Source organism: Coregonus clupeaformis, chromosome 3 (assembly GCF_020615455.1).
Source record: "Coregonus clupeaformis isolate EN_2021a chromosome 3, ASM2061545v1, whole genome shotgun sequence".
Taxonomy (NCBI): Eukaryota; Metazoa; Chordata; class Actinopteri; order Salmoniformes; family Salmonidae; genus Coregonus; species Coregonus clupeaformis.
The window spans coordinates 22,608,189-22,630,618 of NC_059194.1; the positions used below are offsets into that span (position 1 = coordinate 22,608,189).

Below are 22,430 nucleotides of genomic sequence, written 5' to 3' on the forward strand. Positions count from 1 at the left end.
AAAATGGCTGTCCATCTGGAAAATGTAAGTTCACATTATGGATATCAAAAGTGATGATATGAAGTCACAGATAAAATATGAAAAAGTTATGTCTGCAGATGTTTATTTTGTATTTTTTAGGGGGTAGATCAGCTTTAATATTGCAGATAGATTGTAACTTCCATCAATGTAATTGTCTGCATCACTTCCAATCCCCCATATGTTTTTTCTCTCGCAAATATATATATATATATATATATATATATATATATATATATATATATATATATATATATATATATATATATATATATATATATATATATATATATACATATATATATATATATATATATATATATATATATATATATATATATATACATACATACATACATACATATACATATACATATACATATACATATACATACACATACACATATACATATACATATCCTTTAAAAATATATATTTCCTTTTATTACTTTCCAACCCCACCACCCCTTCCCTAATTGGAGTAAACTAGTGAACAACAATGCTTAGGCCTCTACTTCCAGCTTATACATACTATATACATTTTATGGACACAGTCAATTTTACAATAATTCTATTTTGTTTGTTTTTAATCCTGAACTTCCTCTACCCTCAACCTCTCAGATCATTTTCATGATGTCCATCCGGTTTGCTTCTATATGCCATATCTTTCTAACTGTGCTCTTTCACAAAAGCTCTCAACCTATAACCTATATACTTATTATGGACACAGTATGATTTACATTAGTTATCTTGTTGTTATTAGTTGTTGTTAGTTGTTATTAGTCCCATCCTTCAACTTCATTCAACACCACCCATCTATCTCTTAACACCATCCATATTGGATTTCTATTTGCCATATATTTTTCAACTGTACTGTGATGTTTTACAAAAGTTCTGAACCCTTCTATTCTCATTGTTTCTACAGATTGTAAATTGAAAATAAACATTTTTGCTAAAAGTATTATTATATTATTGATCGATTGACTATGACTTTTCAGATCACCCAGTAGTGCTATCTGCAGGGTTAGCTCCAGGTAAATATTGCAATCCATTAGCCATTCCTGGACCTGTGTCCAAAAACAAGCTACAAATGGACAGTACCAAAACAAATGATATAATGATTCTGTCTCTTCGCAGCAAAATCTGCAGAGCTGGGAAGATTGTATCCCCCATATAAATAACATTCTATTGGTAGCAAGAATTGTATATATTAAGTTTTGAATCCGGCGTCGTTTTGCATATCAGTTCATAAACACTATGCCATGGAATCGGTACGTCAAAAATCTCTTCCCAACTATTTTGCAATCTTTATGTCTGCAGATGTTTGTGGGATAATAATCTTGGAGGGCAGTGGGTGCCCAGCTGTCTGTGATGATTTTTATCTTCCGTTACAATTCAACCTCTCAGAAATGTTTTATGATGAATCTACATATTTCCACTCTCCAGGGGATACACATTTTTGGGAAGCACTCCATCTCTGCCTCCATTTCCTGTCGGCTTTAACAGCTTCCAGGTGAGAGGTGTTTCTCGGCTCTCTTCTGGGAATGCTTTTTGAAACTGTTTTCCTATTGATACAGTTGGTTTGATACTTACCAGATTTGACAAAGTAAAGATCTCATGTTTGGCATAATATTACAAGGGAAACATAAGTGAATTATTTGGCCTCAATGGCTGGAAATGTAACATTGTTAAAGCGCAGGCCCTGAAACTCAGAACAGGGTCCCACGCTGCATTTGGTTTTCATTATTTTCTCGAAAATGTAACAATAGCACCCAGGGATTAAGTCATGGGGCAGGTCGCAGCCAAGCTAAACATCCTGCCTCCCCCTGACAAATGAAGACAGATGAAAAAAGGAAACAGGTGTAAAGTTTACTCTTGTGCTTTTCTTTTCTTTTTCTTGGGGAGGTGTTCTGTGCTTTGCTTGTCTTTGAGAAAACATCTCAGTAAGGTCCTAGGGAGGAGGGGGGGGCAAAGTCCAAGCAAAACAAAACAAAGGACGTTTTTCTCTCTCTCTCTCTCTCTCTCTCTGCTGCACATACTGTACATGGTTCCTGGGAACTGTTGAGGGAGTGACTGTGGATACCAAGGGAGACCTCTAGAAACGGAGCACTTCCCCTGCTCTGCTCCATATTTATGAGGTTGGGTTTTCTACCCGGGGGTTTCACTATGGTCCTCTGTAGCAGCAGCCCTGAGCTATGCTTAGGGACCATTGAGTGACACAGTGACACTAACCATCAAAAACCCTGCCCTGCCCCAAACTCACACACACAGCTGACTGCATTTACACCCATTTAAAATTAATTGATAAAACAAAAACTATTTGGTTTTAAAGTGTCCACTCATAATACTGTCATAACACATTACATAACACCTACCATAATGTAGAATGACAGATTAATGGCTAACAGTTGTTTCTAAATTCCACATATGAGTGCCAAAGTTTCTCAATAACTGACATTTCATGTTGTGGCAGCTATTACATGGCGGTGGTTTGTTTGTTGTAGTAAGCAGTGTTGTGGGAGAGAAATGCACTTGGGATTTGAGGGGTAGGCTACTGATTTGAGGGATACTGATTTAACAGAAATGTTAGGTGAGTTTTGCTGAAAGGAATGGAGAAATGGGGGCAAAATGGTTGTTAGAATTTTTGGGCGGGGAGGAAGGGGATGACAAGGAAACTATTAAAAAAAGGTTTGGACACGGTACTGAATGTGTACCTAAGGGACTTGAACATAGACTCAATCATGATGTCAAGTCATGCCGCCCTTTCCTGCAATCAATGACCAAAAGTTCCCTCTTTGGCCTCATGGGAGGAATGTTATTAATATTTGTCTGAATTTCATAATTAATAACGTTTTTATTTTTTTACGAAAATTCGGTGTTTCTATGTCAAACGGTTTTGCTATATTTCAGTCTTCTGTATATAAAGTGTAATATTGGGATGCAAACTCAAAATTGAAAATATTTCAACAATGTATCTTCTTTTGTTGCCCATAACCATGTGTGTGAGGTGTAAACCTTGTTTCAAAGTAGATTTAAGACTACCAAGAATCACTCTATGTGACCCTGATTTAGCCCACTGCAGTAAAAGGTTAAAGCTGACAGAGACAATGTAGGCCATGTCCTTGTTTACTAATGCTAATTTACTGAAGGCTTTTTGATAGGCAGGGGCTCCTGAAATCTCTTCATCTGTGAAACCAACACAGTTCAACATGTGACACCAACTGAGAATGATCAAGTAACACGTGTCATGCTTGTGAAGACCTGTGTGTGTGTGTGTGTGTGTGTGTGTGTGCGTGCGCGTGTGTGTGTGTGTGTTTGTGTGTGTGTGTGTGTGTTTGTGTGTGGTAGTAGGAGGAAAGCATCAGTGTGTTAATATGGACATACCATTCACTGATAAGTATTACATTGTTTATGAGGTTAGTAGTAATATTGATATACTGTAGACATTACTATCATTGTAATGAATTAAATCAATGAATCCACTAATCCTGTATTGGTTTATAAATATGCTCTGTGAATATAGTTCCATTTTCCCATTACCACCATAAACCATAACCCTATCCTCTGAGAGGACAGAAGCAGGTTCCAATCCCAGACCCCTCGGACTACAGAACCCCACGGACTACAGAACCCCTTGGACCTTGAGTCGTCTGCATATCCAGTTCTGACATCATAGGCTATGAAGATAATAACACATCTGTGAATACAGTTTGATTTGTCACATTGTCACAGTACCAATAGCTCGGGGGACTCACTAACTATTAAACACCCAGATTCTCTAACCTTACTCCAAAAGATGAGGAAATCAGTGAACCTCACACTGAAATATGTGCTCTTTTTTTGACAGTGCAGAGGTTGTGCAACACATGGTTTTGATGGGCCAACATCATATTTCCAAAGCTCCTCCAGCATCGGTCCTTCCCAGGAAACATGGCTGCTAGGTTGAACTTTTGTATGGGTGATTTACATACCGTCTTAACTGTGCAGAGTTGGCGGAGGGCTCCAATGTCATCGCAGGCTGAGGCCCAAGGCACTTCCTGTGCCAGATGACTTACAGTCCCCCGTCAGTCCTGAGTGCCGTTTTACTGTTATGAACCTTCCCCAGCCCAAAGACAGGCCTGCGGTGTCACCATGACATCATCAACACACAGGAAATTGTCTAATTCTTCAACATTTCAGAATGCTGATGTATGGTGTAGTGGAATGACGATGTCACCTAATTCACTCAGGCCAAACCCCCAAGCAAAACACACCTGTACAAAATCTATACCACCTCTTCTTATTAAAGCTATGTGAACTATGAATGCAAGACTTGGATAATACATGAAAAAATCTTAATCTTCTCTTGGGCTTTTTGTAGGCTATGTAATGGCCTAGGTGGAATGTTCCCACTTGTTTACAGCCGTCCAGTCCTTTCAGATCAGTAAGGTTGAAGTGATGAGATGATAGAAAAATAGGCTTTTAGAAAGTATTTAGGTGGAATATAGTGGAATATGGTCATCATATAAATACGGGTCACCTTTTTGGCCTGAGAGGGTTCGATTCAATTTGTATTGCTGAAGTTCCACGTCATAGCGGGATTTAAATTGAAAGGCGATGTTCCCGCATTTGCAGAGACTGCATTCATGGTAAACGCTGCATACAGTGCATTCGGAAAGTATTCAGACTCCTTCACTTTTTCCACATTTTGTTACGTTACAGCCTTATTATAAAATGGATTCAACTGCTTTTACACACAATACCCCATAATGACAAGGCAAAAACAGGTTTTTAGAAATGTTTGCATATTTATAAAAAAGAAAAGGAAAAAAAAGGAAATATTACATTTACATAAGTATTCAGGCCCTTTACTCAGCACATGCTTGAAGCACCTTTTGCAGCAATTACAACCTCAAGTCTTCTTGGGTATGACGCTACAAGCATGGCACACCTGTATTTGGGGAGTTTCTCCCATTTTTCTCTGCAGATCCTCTCAAGCTCTGTCAGGTTGGATGGAGAGCGTCGCTGCACAGCTATTTTCAGGTCTCTCCAGAGATCTTCGATCGGGTTCAAGTCCGGGCTCTGGCTGGGCCACTCAAGGACATTCAGAGACTTGTCCCGAAGCCACTCCTGCGTTGTCTTGGCTGTGTGATTAGGGTTGTTGTCCTGTTGGAAGGTGAACCTTTGCCCCAGTCTGAGGTCCTGAGCGCTCTGGAGCAGGTTCTCATCAAGTATCTCTCTGTACTTCGCTCCGTTCATCTTTCCCTCGATCCTGACTAGTCTCCCAGTCGCTGCCGCTGAAAAACATCCCCACAGCATGATGCTGCCACCACCATGCTTCACCGTAGGGATGGTATTGGCCAGATGATGAGCGGTGCCTGGTTTCTTACAGATGTGACGCTTGGAATTCATGCCAAAGAGTTCAATCTTGGTTTCATCAGACCAGAGAATCTTGTTTCTCATGGTCTGAGAATCCTTTAGGTGCCTTTTGGTAAACTCCAAGCTGGGTGTCATGTGCCATAAATGCCTGATTGGTGGAGTGCTGCAGAGATGGTTGTCCTTCTGGAAAGTTCTCCCATCTCCACAGAGGAACTCTGGAGCTCTGTCAGAGTGACCATCGGGTTCTTGGTCACCACCCTGAGCAAGGCCCTTCTCCCCCGATTGCTCAGTTTGGCCGGGTAGCCAGCTCTAGGAAGAGTCTTGGTGGTTCCAAATTTCTTCCATTTATGAATGATGGAGACCACTGTGTTCTTGTGGACCTTCAATGCTGCAGAAATGTTCTGGTACCATTCCCCAGATCTGTACCTCGACACAATCCTGTCTCGGAACTCTACGGACAATTCCTTCAACCTCATGGCTTGGTTTTTGCTATGACATGCACTGTCAACTGTGGGACCTTATATAGACAGGTGTGTGCCTTTCCAAATCAAATGAATTTACCACAGGTGGACTCTAATCAAGTTGTAGAAACATCTCAAGGATGATCAATGGAAACAGGATGCACCTGAGCTAAATTTCGAGTCTCATAGTAAAGGGTCTGATTATGGGGTATTGTGTGTAGATTGATTAGGAACATGTTTAATTTAATCCATTTTAGAATAAAGCTGTAACTTAACAAAATGTTGAAAAAGTGAAGGGGTCTGAATATTTTATGAATGCAGAAATGTTATGAATGGCTCAATGGGACATTACCTTTACATTTCAAGCGCACTCTAGCGCTGAACTTCAGCGATACGGATTGAATTGAGCCCTTAGTGGAAGCTTCCTCTCCTCCTCCTTCCCTCCAAATGAGGCGCCGAATGAGAACCTTTTTTCCAGGAAATCTTTACAGAGGAAACCCTGATCAAATATGTCAAATCCATTAATGGGTTCTCTACGTGACGAACAACTTATTATGGGATGGTGGCCATGTTTTATATAGCCTGGGCTGCTCAGCTTCCGCCCTCACTTGGCAGACCCCAGATGTATATTGGCTCTTACAAGGGAAGGACTCTGGCTCTGGGAGATTGTTTTCTATGGGCGTGCTGTAGAAGGCTTTGGGCGAAGGCACTTACTAACAAGCACTGTGTACCGCCAACAAAGAGTCATCAAAACTCATCAAGATACTGCTGACTACCAAAGTAGGGTTAATTACTCACAACCTGTGGCGTAGAAAGCTAATGGTGTCTAATCGACGTTGCCTTTTGCAGCCTCGGATGCTAAGTCTCTTAGATAGCTTATGTTCTAATCCTCCTATGTGCTTGAAGGATGTAAAGCAGACTTCTTATTGAGGGGCTGCAGACTTGATAAAGACCTCTGCTGGTCTACTTTAATGGCATCGGAAAGAGAACCGGGTAGAGTTCAGGGCAGCTATCTCAGGAGGCCCCTGAGTAAGACTGTGGACAGTGCACACACTATCAAACAGGTAGGCAAACACAAAAGTGATGAAGTCACTTTGTACAATTTAGAAAACCTGTCTCTTTGACTCAAACAAAGTCTTGCAAACATCAAGATTACATTTTTACCCAATGATATGCTGTCATTCACAGAGGGAGGAATTGTTTCCCTTCCTCAGACTTTGAATGATTGATTCAGATATGCACTGGTCAATATGTCATCTGAGAGGCCCAGTTTGAGGGTTTGAGTGCCAAGATTTTCATCATAAAATGAGATCTTTGGAGGCTGTTGTAAAAATATCTCCCATAGACTGAGGAGAGTTGGCAAGAACTAGCGTCCAAAAGCTTGAAGCTTTTGAAGGATGAGCTTCTCTGGAAAGTTTTTTATGAAGCTAAGAGTACTTGGTTTGATTCTTGTTGCCCCCTGCTATGTGAGGGAATAAATTATTGTATACTGAACAAAAATATAAACGCAACATGTAAAGTGTTGGTCCCATGTTTCATGAGCTGAAATAAAATATCCCAGAAATTATCCATACGCACAAAAAGCTAATTTCTCTCACATTTTGTGCACAAATTTGTATAGATCCATGTTAGTGAGCATTTCTCCTTTGCCAAGATAATCCATCCACATGAAAGTGTGGCATATCAAGAAGCTGATTAAACAGTATGATCATTACACAGGTGCACCTTGTGCTGGGGACAATAAAAGGCCACTCTAAAATGTGCAGTTTTGTCACACAACACAATGCCACAGATGTCTCAAATTTTGAGGGAGCGTGCAATTGGTATGTTGCCTGCAAGGATGTCCACCAGAGCTGTTGCCAGATAATTTAATGTTCATTTCTCTACCAAAAGCCGCCTCCAACGTTGTTTTAGAGAAGTTGGCAGTACGTCCAACCGGCCTCACAACCGCAGTCCACGTGTAACCACACCAGCCCAGGACTTCCACATCCGGCTTCTTCACCTGCGGGATGGTCTGAGACCAGCCACGCGGACAGCTGATGAAACTGAGGAGTATTTCTGTCTGTAATAAAGCCCTTTTGTGGGGAAAAACGTATTCTGATTGCCTGGGCCTGGATCCCCAGTGGGTGGCCCTATGCCCATAGATTAGGTCCTAATGAATTTATTTCAAATGACTGATTTCCTTATATGAACTGTAACTCAGTAAAGTCGTTGAAATTGTTGCATGTTGCGTTTATATTTTTGTTCAGTATAGATTTGTAACTAAGCCCCTCATAACATTCACATTTTAGTCATTTAGCAGACGCTCTTATCCAGAGCGTCTGGCCCAACGCTCTTAACCGCTAGGCTACCTGCCACCCTAAGCAGAATGAACTCCAATACAGAAGGTAGAACCGACAATACAACAGAGTTTTCGAGGCCAAATGCATTCTTTATTAGTTTTTCTGTACAAAAAGCACTGGATCACAGAAAGAAACATGCATCTATTTACAGCATGGTCAAAGACAGAAAAGGAGAAGCTGGAGAGATCCCCCATTTGTATTCTAAAGACATGAATTAAACATTGTGCTTTGATATACTTTTATGGTATATTTCATATTTCACAAAGATGCAGTACCTCTCCCCTTTTCACATTGAATTAAACATTGAGAAAGTACACTTTACAATTTAAAAAACCTCTGCTGAAAACCAGGGCAGCAAAAAGCAAGCTTTCTACAAAAACATTTTTTCAAGCTATTTAAAACTCAGTATATGGATGGAATGGATACAGGGAATGGGGGTGAAGGTGAGGATTGTGAGAAGTCAGCCAAGATTTTACTCAAAAAGAAAACTTGTGTTTTCATTGAAAATGGGTTTAAAAGTCCATGATATTGAATTCAGATGTTTTGTGAAGTGTACAAGTGCACTCTAAAAGACAATATATGAGCTGGCCTTCAATCTTGTAATTGAAAAATGGCTTTTAAAAAAGCATAACAGATTTTCCCGTTTTTTTTCACAATTAGGCTCATCATTGATTTGTGACCTATTGTCCACTATCATTATGTTAAACAGGATATGTGGAAATTTGGAGAAGGATGTACCGTCCAACATATCCCAGTTTAAACTACATCCACTGCAGCTCAAATGATGGGCCTGTGTTATTAAATTAATGAAAACCATCAAATGAATGACAACTTTAACTAATTCTTAAACATCTGCAAAAGCATAACTCAAATTAACCACACTTCAATTAGAGTATCAAAATAATGAAAATGCATTGTGTTGGAGCATGATCTATTGTAAGGCATCAATTATGTATTGTGTTCTTTTATGTTTCAAAACCATTCTACTGAAATGTGGAGAGAACTTGCATTACAGTAAATACAAATTGCATAAGTAAATGATAGATTGTGTGCAACGGCAATAACACCACCACAAACAACAACAACACTACCATCAAGGTTCCTTGAGATAGGTGAATCCTACACTTGAGTGGTCCCTCTACAGTTACTGAGGGTTTACTTGGGTTTTTCAACTTCGCAGCTGATTTGTACAGGCATGTGTGTTACATTCATTCTCACCAAAACATAAGGAATAGGCTTGGGTCCAAATAATACGGGAAAAGAGTTGAAATCTAACAAAATAACTAGAATCGTTTTTGAAATAGAGAAATTTGCATGACAATGACCTTTCCATTTCAGCCACAATGACAAAAATGTGAATCCCCCCCAAAATATTGGTTAATATTTGTACTAGCTTTTGCCTTTTGTTTTTTGTTTTTCTTGCTTGCTAAGATGCATTGCTCTTGTAAGTGCCCCAACTAAAATAGTGCATTAAGAAATAACCATGATAATACACATTTCACAATAATACAGAAAAGACAAGAAGAACAGGGGAAAACACAAATGCTGTATACAAAAAAAGTTAAATATAGTATCGGAAAAGCATTTTTATACAAAAGTGGTGGAGCATATATCCTGCTTTGAAAGACAGGGTGACCATGTCATGTTTCGACTTTTTTTGTTCTTACAAAAGGGTTGTTCCTCTCCTTTTTTCAATCTTTTTACAATATCTAAAAGGTTTTAAGACATCAAATGTGTTTACATGTATATTTGAGACTATCATTCCGGCCTAAATCACAAAAGGAATCCCAAAACATACTTTATAAATACATACAAAATAAGCACAATCAGAAGAATAACAAGAAATCTGGTACCTAAATGTGATTAAAACTGCTGCAAGCATTTCTGGTTAAAATCTATTAATCAACACACCCGGAAATATATCTATTGTACTGTGTTTCAAAAATGGTAGACATCCAAAACCTTTGAACCTCACAACCTTGGGCTGCCCTGGCATGACTCTGGTAGTGGGCAAATATTAGTATAACATTTGCTTTTCTCTCCTTGGCAGAATGTTTGCCATTCCTTTCATTAGATTAGAAAATTACTGCATTTCCCTTTAAATATGATAAACACACACATTATTAAACGCAATGGTACACAAACAAAAATGCTATAAGACCATGACATTAGATATCAATGGTATTTTGAATAGTTTTTTTTATAGACATTGGGGGGAATTCTCATTGAAAGTCCCACCTATTTTGAGTCTGACAATTGACAGAGAGTTTGATATTCCTGGATTCTGCACTTTTTCCATAGTTGACAGTTTTGAACTGTAGGCCTTTCCACATTCCCTGCTCACAGTGGTTATATGACTGAAAATGAACTTGGTTCATTAGAAGATCCAGTCAAATTACTTTTCAGACATGCAAATAAACCTTGTAGGACGCAGGACAATACTCATACCACAAGCAGTAACTACCTGCCTTTCAAAACCACAGTTTATTATTCGCTATATTTTCAGATTAGCTAACCCTTCACACATATCTTTGTGGGAATGTTACCCAATGGGCAAGGAAAGTCCCAAAATGCAAAGCACAGAAGGTGACGGGTAAGCCAACTACTGAACCAACACAAACATACTCTAGTGACATTTTACGGGTTTTTGGTTACTTGAATTTTCTTTGTTGTGTTGTTTGCTTTGTTTCCAGGAGTGAAGGTGCTTCATGGTCCTGTTTTGGAGGTTGATGAGCTTTAACCTTCTGTTGCAGAGATTCTGTGAGCCAGTGGAAATGTGGTCTGTCTGACAGAAGGTCTTCTTCACATAGGTGGGACTATGAGACCTGCCATGGCTGAAAGACAACAGACACGCTGGTTACCTACAAACGTGGGGAGACGTTTTGTATCCATAACACATTTTGCATCGATAAAACTGTAATATAATGTTGTAAGGATACATATCCCATAGAAAATCATTACACACCCTCTTAAATGAAAAGCCGTGTGTTGAGGTAATTATGATATGCATATGGATTTGCTGCAAAACCTAAGAATGACAAAATTATATTTTTCAAATATAATAACTTTTCCAGTCATGTTACATTGACTAAGGGCTGGATTCAATCTGTATCGCTGAAGTTCAGCGTTATAGTGTGATAGAAATTTAAAGGCAATGTTCCCGCGTTAGCGGAGACAGCATTCACGGTAAACACTACATATGTCGGCTCAATCGTAAATTACCTTTACATTTCGATCGCGCAATCTGTAATGCTTCAGCGATACATATTGGATCGAGCCCTTAGAATCACTCACTCTATGTGAACAAAGATTCTCAGCCAAATGATTTGATTGTGATGATTTTTTTTTGAAAAGTCACTCAGAGCCAGAAGTTATGGATCAACTTTGACCTTCAATCCACTACTACCTCAGGTCATATCATTTTGTTGTGTGAGTTCTAGCATTACAGGGTATCAATGACACGCCCTTTTCTAACATTGACCCAGGCAGAAGTGGGCGGGACTGAGGGGCGGGATGCTCACCCTGTAGGCTGCTGCCATTGGTGGTGGTGCAGGTGGGGGGCGGGGAGGTCTGTGGCCGCACGACAGGGGCGAAGGCGCTCTTCTGTTTGACTGCAGAGATCATATGGACAGGAGAGAATGAATAAGGGCCTATGGGTCCACCGGAGAACAGAGGGATTGAGGAGGAGGAGGAGTAGGAGGAGGAGGGGGAGGTGGTAGATCCTAACGGAGAAGACAGACAGACAGAGGTTGGTGAGTGAGTGGACTGAGATGAGCTGTACAGTGAGGGCATGCATGGGGGCTGAGGAATGGATGCCTGCCTGAAGAAGGGCCAAGGTCTGGAGTAACATGCTCGGAGTAAGGTGCACAATATTTGCAAGTTGATCCATAACTTGAAGGCCTATTTTAGACTTTGACACAAACAATACCTTGTTCTTGAGGATAGCAGCAACCTCCATCCACGTTCACAAACAAATATATGTATGTGTGCGTGTGTGTGTGTGCATGTGTGTAGAATGTTAATGTATGAAATGCTGACTGTGATAACGAAGCAATTTAATTTAAAGCACAGTGTATTTGATACCTCATTCTCCCCATACTGGCTTGGTTAGTTTCTGTACCTACGAGTTAATGCATCTTTTATCACAATAAATATGAATCCACTAAAGTATGAAACCCTGAAGCAGCTTTTAGCCTCATATCTCACAAATACAGAAATTCAAAATGGACGTCTAAAATGGATGGCAAAATGCAAATTGTAAATATCCCTACATGTAAATTGTTATTTTGTTTTATCTTCATTGAACTATTAACTTATTCTTGCTCTGTAACGTCACAGTTGAGATGTTTTGTTACTAATCCAACTGCATGGGTTTGGCCCACAGCATGAATGATACTATGAGGGTGTTAGTATGTTAGTAGTGTTAAGTAATGAAGGAGATGGAACAAGATATAGGCAAAGAAGATGAAGACTTTTACAATGCATGGTACAGACAGACAAACCCAACCATTCCCTTCAGTTGACAATGCATAACCTTCCACATCAAGTGCCAGACCAATACCCACTTTCAGTTTAGTATCTAGAATTTACAACTACTGGGACACTGGCATTTATTTTGGGAGACTTTGCTCTGTGATGCTGTAGCCTAAACAATAAGCAATTCAAAGAGTCCCAGAGGTTGACAGTTTGAGTTCAGTTGACAGTTTGAGTTCAAGACACCTGTGACCTCAGAGCAGAATCGTGACTCTAAGCATGTTAATTGCACTAGAGTGGTGAAGGAAAGATCAGGGACAGAGAAACTGAAGGGATCTAGCCCTAAGGGAGAGATGAGGAATCCCAATGATGTCATCTATGAGATGTGTGTGAGGAATTCCAATGCAGATCCTACAGCAGGAGTCCTCAACACCAGTCCTCCAGAACGGCAGCGGATGCAGGTATGTTCTGTTTCTTTGCCTCCACTGAATCGATCAATAGTAAACTGATGTCACTTATTTAGTCTGTGAGTCCATACACTTGGTGCCCCAGATCTAAACCAGTCACTGTGTAAACGAAAAGTAAGAGAAGAGCTAGCATACACTGCATCCCTCCTGGACTGAATCAGAGTACTACTGTCCTAATGAAACCGTGTGTTGCTATCCCACCACATATAACTACCCAAATGATCCCCCACATTGGTTTGTTACAGTAATGATCATTGAGACCAAATAAGGCTGTACTTACTTGCGTAGGGGGAGTTGGCAGCGGAGCCGTTGAGGAAGCTGGGTGAGCCTGGCACCCCCAGGTTGGTCATGCCCGCTCCGTAGCCGTTCATGGTGGACGTGATGGTGTTGTAGTTGGACTGCTGGGGCGTGGAGCTGGGGACGTAGCCACGGGGTGATACACTGTTGGAGTTACGGGAGTAACCTGGACGAAAGGAGGAAATGCTATGGTCAATCCAATGTCATCAAAACCGTGCAGTTTGAACAACATCCCATTTGCTTTGACACTTCCGTTGACAATCTCTAAAAGCATGGACCCAATTCCTACTATTCTAATAGTAAGTATTAAGACTTGCATTGCTCTCCTCCAGAACTAAAACCACCCCTCTCCCCTCATTGTTTGAGCACAATTCCCTTTACACTTCAAATCTGAACGAGGGTTAATAAATATTGTGTCAGAAGCGATAAAGCATATGTTCGATTTGGTAAGAGGTGGGCTTTTTAAAATGCAACCGTATTGTAAATGTCCAATGCTCTGCATTGCAGAGTTGAATCGGACACGGTGTAGCTTTTGCGAGGGATTGTCCATGCTGCAACTCCCTCCACCGTTGTTCCTGACATGTGTTTCCCATTGCCTGCACTCTCCCTGATCCCAGGGCAGCGCTCCATCAATTGCTCTCCTGCTGGGAATTGCGTTGGCTCAAACCAGAAAGTAGGAAAGGGAGAGAGAGTGAGAGCGGGGAGGACAAGGAGAGTGAACTCTTAGAATTATTGGTGACTTGAGGAACCCTGGAGATCCTCAAGGAACCCCTGAAGTTCCTCAAGGAACCATTGCTAGTCCATGGTTCATATTTGCACCTTCGGTTAGTTAAGGGATTCTTGGACGAACCATTAATGGTTCAATGTAACAACGGGTTCCTGGAGGAACCCTGGAGTGGAGGCGTGGCTTAGTAGTTTTTTGGGGGGCCACCCATAGAGTAAATGTCATTCCTGTTAATCTGTTTTGTTGTGTTGTCATTTTGTTATGCCATTTAGCAGACGCTTTTATCCAAAGCGACTTACAGTCATGCGTGCATATATATTTTTTTGTGTATGGGTGGTCCCGTGGATCGAACCCACTACCTTGGCGTTACAAGCGCCGTGCTCTACCAGCTGAGCTACAGAGGCCCACAGTCATCACATGTTAAAGTTGAACACTGACAATTTTGTAGCTTCGATGAGGCTAACACGTGTATGAGTTCCTCAAGAGCCTATGCAAATCCCAAGGTTGGAATAGTTACCACTTTATGTTAATATTATTAATATTATATTAGAATATGTAATATGCATAAATATTCAAGGAACATTTTTAATTTGCAGTGTACAAACTTAACATGATGAACAGGAATGACATTTACACTGAAGGGTGACCAAAAATAAATATCTGAAAGCCACGCCTCCAATCTGATAGGCTGCCACCTCTATAATATATTATTAAAAAGGTTCAAAATTGAACCCCTCCCATCACAAAAAGGTTCCGGTTTGAACCTTTACACAGGGGTTCCTCGAAGAACCATTTCAGAGGGGTTCCTCAAGGAACATTCTTCAACTGGAAAGGTTCCGCCGGGGTGGCAACCCAAAAGGTTCTTCCAGGCCCCTTTATTTCTAAGAGTGTGGGAGAAGGAGAGAAGGGGAGAAGGAGAGAGAGGAAGTGTGAGCACACTGTGCTACTTGGCATAGTGTGCCTTTCTCTCTGGTCTCTAACTAAGCCCCCAGGTTAGTACAAGCCCTAGTGCCTCGTGAAGGGGAGAGGGCTATAACGAAGGGAGAACGGGTATTCAATACATCCTAGATGAAGGCCAATCAACATAAGGCTATGGGTGGTATCGGGGGGAGAGGCAACGCCAATCCACTATTGGGGTGAGACATGAAGGACAAGCCTAGGGGGAGCAGTCAGTAACCCTATCCAGCAATCGCTGACTGACGCAATGACGAGGTCAGCCTCTGGAGGTCAATGAGACCGAGACGCGCCACAAGGTAGTATCCCTATTCGCTCCAGAGGAAACTGTCAGCGTAAAGTAAAACAAGTGGAGTGGATGCAAGTTTGAAGACAAACGCCAGAGGAGAAATTATATAATCAATTTTGCTGTTGATCTAAAGCAGATCCATAACGCTGGTCTGGAATTGCTTCAGTAAATTACATTCCTCATGCGTTTGATAAGGCTCGGCATATGATCTGCCCTGTATATTAAGGTTTTAATCATAGTACGTAATGTCTAGGAGCACAAAGAGGCATTTCATAGTTGTACAACAGTAGGGGGAAATAGTCTGATTCTGGGTTGTAATGTTCCAATGATCATGGACATAAACTATGACATTATGTATTTTCACGATGGCTGCAGTCCTGTTCCCATGACCTCATAGATTCCTGTAGGTGTTCTCTTGTATGTGATGTGAAAAGCAGATGAGGGGAGAGAGGGAGGGATAGAAATAGAGGAACTAGAATGCTGAGGTGTCAGAGGAGAGAAAACAGCTCTAGAGATCTCTCGCATTTCCTCTTTCTATCCATATCCTCGACTCCGACGTGAGCCAATGTGTTCATCACACGTTCAGACATATTTCTTGTGCATCAGTCATAGAGCTGCTTTGTCAAAGGAAACAGCCCTCTCTAGGATAGTATGTGTGTGTGTGTGTGTGTGTGTGTGTGTGTGTGTGTGTGTGTGTGTGTGTGTGTGTGTGTGTGTGTGTGCGTGGTCATGCCTGCGTGGGGGGCTTTGCATTATAATATATGCATAACAACATAATAACATGCTTATGCATTTTTGGAAGTGTATAAATAGTGAATTCACACTCAATGCTGTTAAGAGAGACACACAAACACACACTGCTCCATGAAACCTTGACCAAGCTGCTGTCTCTGGCTGTATTCAGTGGCTAAACTGGTTGTTTTATTCATGCCACATCGTCTGCATTTCTGAACTCATTAGCACCTCCCCTTCTCATACACTCTCCATGAATAGTGACAGGGAGCTGGTGTCACTGTCTGCCACACACACACACACACTCACACACCCGCACACACACACACAAACACACACACACAAGCATACACACACACAAACACACACACACGCTTGGATCTGAGGGAATGTTTCACTGAGTGGATGTATGCACAAAGGGCCAGGCCTGATGTATATGGCTACTAAAAGCAGAGCTGCTGACAGACACTAAAGTATGGCTACAGGATAGCCATGAAGCTTACATTGAGAAGACTAGCAATCATCACATATCTACAGGCAACACCAATACACAGAGAAGGGGTGAGAGGATCAGAGGGAGCAGGGTGAGGATTGTGGGGTGTGGGATCATGGTGGGGGGTTGTAGCACTCACCCTGGTCCCCCTGCGAGGCCTCAGAGATGTTGACGGCCAGCTGGCTGCTGAAGGAGTTGACTCCCATCATGCCGGAGTGGGCGGCCGAGCCACTGAGCGAGGGCAGCTGGTTGTGGCTGCGGGGGACGCTGTACAGGGCCTCGGTCAGGTCTGCTGCCCGCTTCAGAATGATCTCCTGGGGGAGGGAGGGAGAGGGGGAAGGTGGAGAGAGAGTACCATAGGTGATTGTGAGTTTAGGTCATAAAAACGGTTTTGTAATGTACAGCCTCGGGCAGTGTATTTTTGGTGGGTCACTCAGATTGGATCAGGGTTGAATATTGGAATTTTCACAGATGATAGACTCAAGATAAACAGAACTACTACTTCTGACATTTAGATACTGTACAGATGGTTTTTCCCTGGCTTCCCAGGTCTCTGTGACCTGGCTGTTCTCGAAATATAAACGGAATGTTAATTTAATCTGTGTATAATCAAAGAAAATAAAAGGAACATTTTAAAACTCTGGGAAACTTTGTTACCTCTTAACCAAAATAATCAAATAAGAATATAAATCTGAATGGTCACTTTTTTAATTAAATGTTTTAGCAATGAAAAGGGGCTATATGATGACATACCTGGTTATTGTGGGGCATTCCATACAGGGCCTCTACTAAGTCTGCTGATCTCTTTAACAGCACTTCCTGAAATGACATCACATCACATCTTTACTGTTTATTTTATTTCATTAGATTCAAACGTAATATGCTACACAGTTACATGAAAAATTCCACACTTACTAAAACTGGATCCTCTAAATTGTTGATGGTTGATAGTAAAATCTAGGAAAGTAGACTGTAGAAAATAAATGTTTACTGCTTTTATAAACCTACAACTCTAAACCTAAAACATGATCTGAGCGATAATACAATCTTCAATGTTTTGGTGTAAATCATTATGAAAACTACAAATTGCTTGCTACAAGTGTCAGACCTTGGTGATGGGAGTTGGGGTGGTAAAACAAGGAAAACATGCAAATGTAATCATTGTTTTACAGAGTACAAGTCAGAGATGAGCTTTAACGGCAAGGCCTACGTGTGATAAACAACCCTAAGTAAGCAGCTGTCTGCATCACATCACACAGCCATGCAATCTCCATAGACAAATATTGACAGTAGAATGGCCTTACTGAAGAGCTCAGTGACTTTCAACGTGGCACTGTCATAGGATGCCACCTTTCCAACAAGTCAGTTCGTCAAATTTCTGCCCTGCTAAAGCTGCCCCGGTCAGCTGTATGTGCTGTTATTGTGAAGTGGAAACGTCTAGGAGCTCAGCCACAAAGTGGTAGTCCACACAAGCTCACAGAACGGGACCGCCGAGTGCTGAAGCGCGTAAAAATCGTCTGTCCTCGGTTGCAACACTCACTACCGAGTTCCAAACTGCCTTTGGAAGCAACGTCAGCACAAGAACTGTTTGTCGGGAGCATCATGAAATTGGTTTCCATGGCCGAGCAGCCACACACAAGCCTAAGATCACCATGCGCAATGCCAAGCGTCGGCTGGAGTGGTGTAAAGCTCGCCGCCATTGGACTTTGGAGGAGTGGAAACGCGTTCTCTGGAGTGATGAATCACACTTCACTTCATCTGGCAGTCCGACTGACAAATCTGGATTTGGCGGATGCCAGGAGAACACTACCTGCTCGAATGCATAGTGCCAACTGTAAAGTTTGGTGGAGGAGGAATAATGGTCTGGGGCTGTTTTTCATGTTTCGGGCTAGTGAACTACAGCATACAATGACATTCTAGATGATTCTGTGCTTCCAACTTTGTGGCAACTGTTTAGGGAAGGCCCTTTCCTGTTTCAGCATGACAATGCCCCCGTGCACAAAGCGAGGTCCATGCAGAAATGGTTTGTCGAGATCGGTGTGGAAGAACTTGACTGACCTGCAGAGAGCCCTGACCTCAACCCCATGGAACATCTTTGGGATTCATTGGAACACCGACTGCGAGCCAGGCCTAATCGCCCAACATCAGTGCCCGACCTCACTAATGATCTTTTGGCTGAATGGAAGCAAGTCCCCGCAGCAATGTTCCAACATCTAGTGGAAAGCCTTTCCAGAAGAGTGGAGGCTGTTATAGCAGCAAAGGGGGGACCAGCTCCATATTAATGCACATGATTTTGGAATTAGATTTTTGACGAGCAGGTGTCCACATACTTTTGGACATGTAGTGTACTAACACACACTTACACGCACTCCCAGTCAGACGTCTTGTATTGAGCCCCACCACTCCCTTCTTGAGCTCTCATGTCTCTGCTTGTAGGGGGTGGCCTTTTTGTTACAGCACTTACTTTGTCACAGCACTACACAATAGCAAACTGTCATGATCAGAGGGCATCTTTACCAGCCTCTAATCAAAATGGCTGCCAATGCACCCTGGAGGGAGAGGGGGAGGAGAGAGGGAGCAGCCTGAGGTGGTGGGTACCTATTAACACTTTCAAACTGCCTTCTGTGTTTCCGATCCGCCACTTCAGACCCAGGCTTATTAGAGCCACATTGCATGTGATTGTTGAATTTCCCTGCCTAATTCACCCCCCTCCATTGCCCCTAGGCTGTTTTCCCACCCAGAGGAGGAAGCGTCCAATCTCTCCCCAGCAGCCCAGTGGTTCGCCGTGGCAATGGCTCTTAATAACAATAACAGGCCTGATAGATAGGGACGAGACGTCACAACACGACACAACACGAGAGCGGAAAGGAGATGTGACGTAAGGAGGACAGAGAAGAGGAGTGAGTGAGGTGGGGAGAGCTGGGTTGGCGGATGTTTCCAGGGCTCTGGGGATGAGAGCTGGTGTTGTGGGAGCCTCTGCTGGAGGTCTCCGGGGTATTACAATGAGGAGGGGCCTCTGTCTGCCTGTCTGGAGCCTGATTGGTTCCTGCAACACATCTAGCCTTTTCCTTGTGTAAAAAAAAAAACAGCTTAACTTGACTTGACCGAAACGCTGTCAAAGGAAATGTGCAGTGCTGTGGTGAACATGTGTCCGGGAATAATGTTTTTTCTTATCGTTTAATCATTTAACTATTCCCTCACTGTTGGCCCTGTGTCAAGTGTTTGACAGGGAAAGAGTGCATGAGGATGCTCTTCTCCCTTTCTGTCCCCCATTTCCCACGACAAAATATGACCTCAGCAAAAAGGATCCAAGTAAGGTCGAAACAGTCTGAGGAATTACCATCTGCCCAGGTGGGCAGGCCTGCGTACTGACGTGAGTTACAGAGTGAGGAAGGGGTGTGTGAGTTTTTGTTAACTTCATGGATTCTCTTCTGTTTTATGAATATACTGGTTGATTTATTTTTACTATGTACACACATTTTAAATAAAGAGCATGCGTGTGTGTTTGTGTGTGTTTGTGTGTGCATGTTCATATGTGTGCCTGTGTATGAGCGTGTACATTAGCAGAGTTTCACATCTCTATCTGAGATCCCCCATGCCAGTGTGCCCTTCCTCTGTGCCTCTCCTTAGTGAGCATGCCCACTCACCTGCCTACCCCAACACTCCTACTGACCCCACAGCTATCCTGCAGGCACACAGTCACACAGACACACACACACCGCCACCCCCACCGCAACCAAGCAATACAGCTCTCGTTTCAGCTCCTGTCAATCTCCACCCCACCCCCAGATCTACGCCTGAACCCCGTCACCCGTCCCTATCCACTGAGAGAGGGCACAATCTGTCACACCTTGGCACTGCCAAACGCTATACCCCTGTGAGGAGTGTATCTCGGACCCCTCCTCTCCTCCTCTCCTCCTCTCTCCTCTTATCGTCTCTCCTCTCCTCTCCCCCTCTGGCATGTACTCGCTTCATTAATCTCCATTATAAAACAGAAGTTAGTTAATGTCTCTGAGGCTTGGCGGTTGCAACACCCTGCCTGCCACAGGGAACTTTGGCAACCCCCTCCCGCCCCAGATGCCTCAAACCCACACACATAGACACATACACACACATTCCTGCCTCTACACACTGGTGTGTGTGTGTGTGTTTGCCACAGTCGGTCTCTCCTTGTATTTTCATTAGGCAGTGACAGACACAACAGCCTTCTCAAGGTAACAACGCCTTCGAGGCCTCGTTGGTGCTACTCTGCTTCGTTTTGCGTGTGTTTGTGTGTGTGTGCGTGTGTGCATGTGCGCGTGTGTGCGTGTGTGTGTGTGTGTGCGTTCAATTGTTTGAAGTGTGCGGGCAGTTTCTAAGAACAACCCCGTAAATAACCCCAATCTCGAAAACAAATGCAAAGAAAATACTCCTTGGAGTACATTCTCCAGAGTATTATAGCAGAATAAATGAAGCACTTCGTTATGTACAGAAATTCCTCAGCTCACTAATCTACCATGGATTTAGCTAATTATCTCCAGACAATAACAACAATTAGATAACCAACTAAGAACAGGCCGTCTGTTCTGAGAACCTTTAGATAACCAACTAAGAACAGGCCGTCTGTTCTGAGAACCTTTAGATAACCAACTAAGAACAGGCCGTCTGTTCTGAGAACCTTTAGATAACCAACTAAGAACCGCCCATCTGTTCTGAGAACCTTTAGATAACCAACTAAGAACAAGCCGTCTGTTCTGAGAACCTTTAGATAACCAACTAAGAACAGGCCGTCTGTTCTGAGAACCTTTAGATAACCAACTAAGAACAAGCCGTCTGTTCTGAGAACCTTTAGATAACCAACTAAGAACAGGCCATCTGTTCTGAGAACCTCATTTCATTTCATGTTACTTGACTTGGACCATTGAAAATACATCACAGCACTTTGTGACATAACAGTGAGGGTTATCTATGCCTGGGCCTTGTGGTCCTGTAGCTGTTGGGGTGGGGGTGGGAGGCATGTGTGTGTGGAGGTGAGAGATGGCCGTTGCACTGCCTTGAACCACACACACACACATATCCACATTCACACTCATAAACCCCCCCTCCCTTACACACACATACATCCCACCCTCCCATCACCCATACACCCTTATACCCACACATGCACACACACCCCTCCCTATAGCGACGAGGAGAGACAGCGCCATTGGATTCCTGTCAGCGCAAGTGCCGGCAATCAGAGCACGGGTGCTTTAACGCCGCTGAAAGCTCTGCCCCAATCAATACGGTAATGCACTGCCTCCCAGTTATCATCATAATCTCTTATCACTGGCCCACACCTCTGAGGGGAGAGGGGAGAGAGGGGGGATGGAGGGAGGGATGGATGGAGGGATAGAGGGATGGATGGATAGAAGCAGCGTGATGGCTCATTCAATAATCACCTCAGCCAATGATCTGAAGGATTCGGCAGATGAAGATACTATGGAAGTGTCCATTGTGTGTAAAATGCTGGTTTAGTGCTAGTATAAAGTGTAAGTGTCACTTGAATGAAATATAACGGTAATATCTTGATTCTTGAAGTTACCCATTTGCAATATGAATAAACATCAAACATGGAATATGCAAGGGTTGAAAGATTCACTGAAAGTGAAAATTGCTTGATAAATTCACTAAATACTCTAGGATACTAAAGTAATAAAGCAATAACAAATGGACATAGACTGAAATCTAACTATGGAGGAGTAATGTACAGACAGAGTACATGCAGCCTGCCTATAATGGTATACTTTCAGCATACAGAACAACTGTCCCGGGTTTTATTAGCTTTCAGTGTGTGTAGTGGC

At 42.5% G+C, this 22,430-nt stretch overlaps 1 protein-coding gene across 9 annotated transcripts in view; it reads right to left on the reverse strand.

The window, feature by feature from the left end:
• Window positions 1–8,831: 8,831 nt before the first annotated feature.
• Window positions 8,832–22,430, reverse strand: part of LOC121542040 (transcription factor COE3) — a 96,091-nt gene continuing 82,492 nt past the window's right edge. For 2 of the 9 annotated variants that reach the window (XM_045207584.1, XM_041851488.2), the window contains exons 12-17: window positions 17,362–17,427; window positions 16,748–16,922; window positions 13,400–13,582; window positions 11,701–11,901; window positions 11,145–11,207; window positions 8,832–11,013 (exon numbers count right to left, since the gene is read on the reverse strand). In XM_045207584.1, coding sequence (XP_045063519.1) covers window positions 11,149–11,207; window positions 11,701–11,901; window positions 13,400–13,582; window positions 16,748–16,922; window positions 17,362–17,427 — 684 coding nt within the window. In that variant the 3' untranslated portion in view covers window positions 8,832–11,013; window positions 11,145–11,148. The remainder of the gene's footprint in view (window positions 11,014–11,144; window positions 11,208–11,700; window positions 11,902–13,399; window positions 13,583–16,747; window positions 16,923–17,361; window positions 17,428–22,430) is intronic. The other 7 variants (XM_041851480.2, XM_041851472.2, XM_041851541.2 and 4 more) reach the window with 5 other exon arrangements.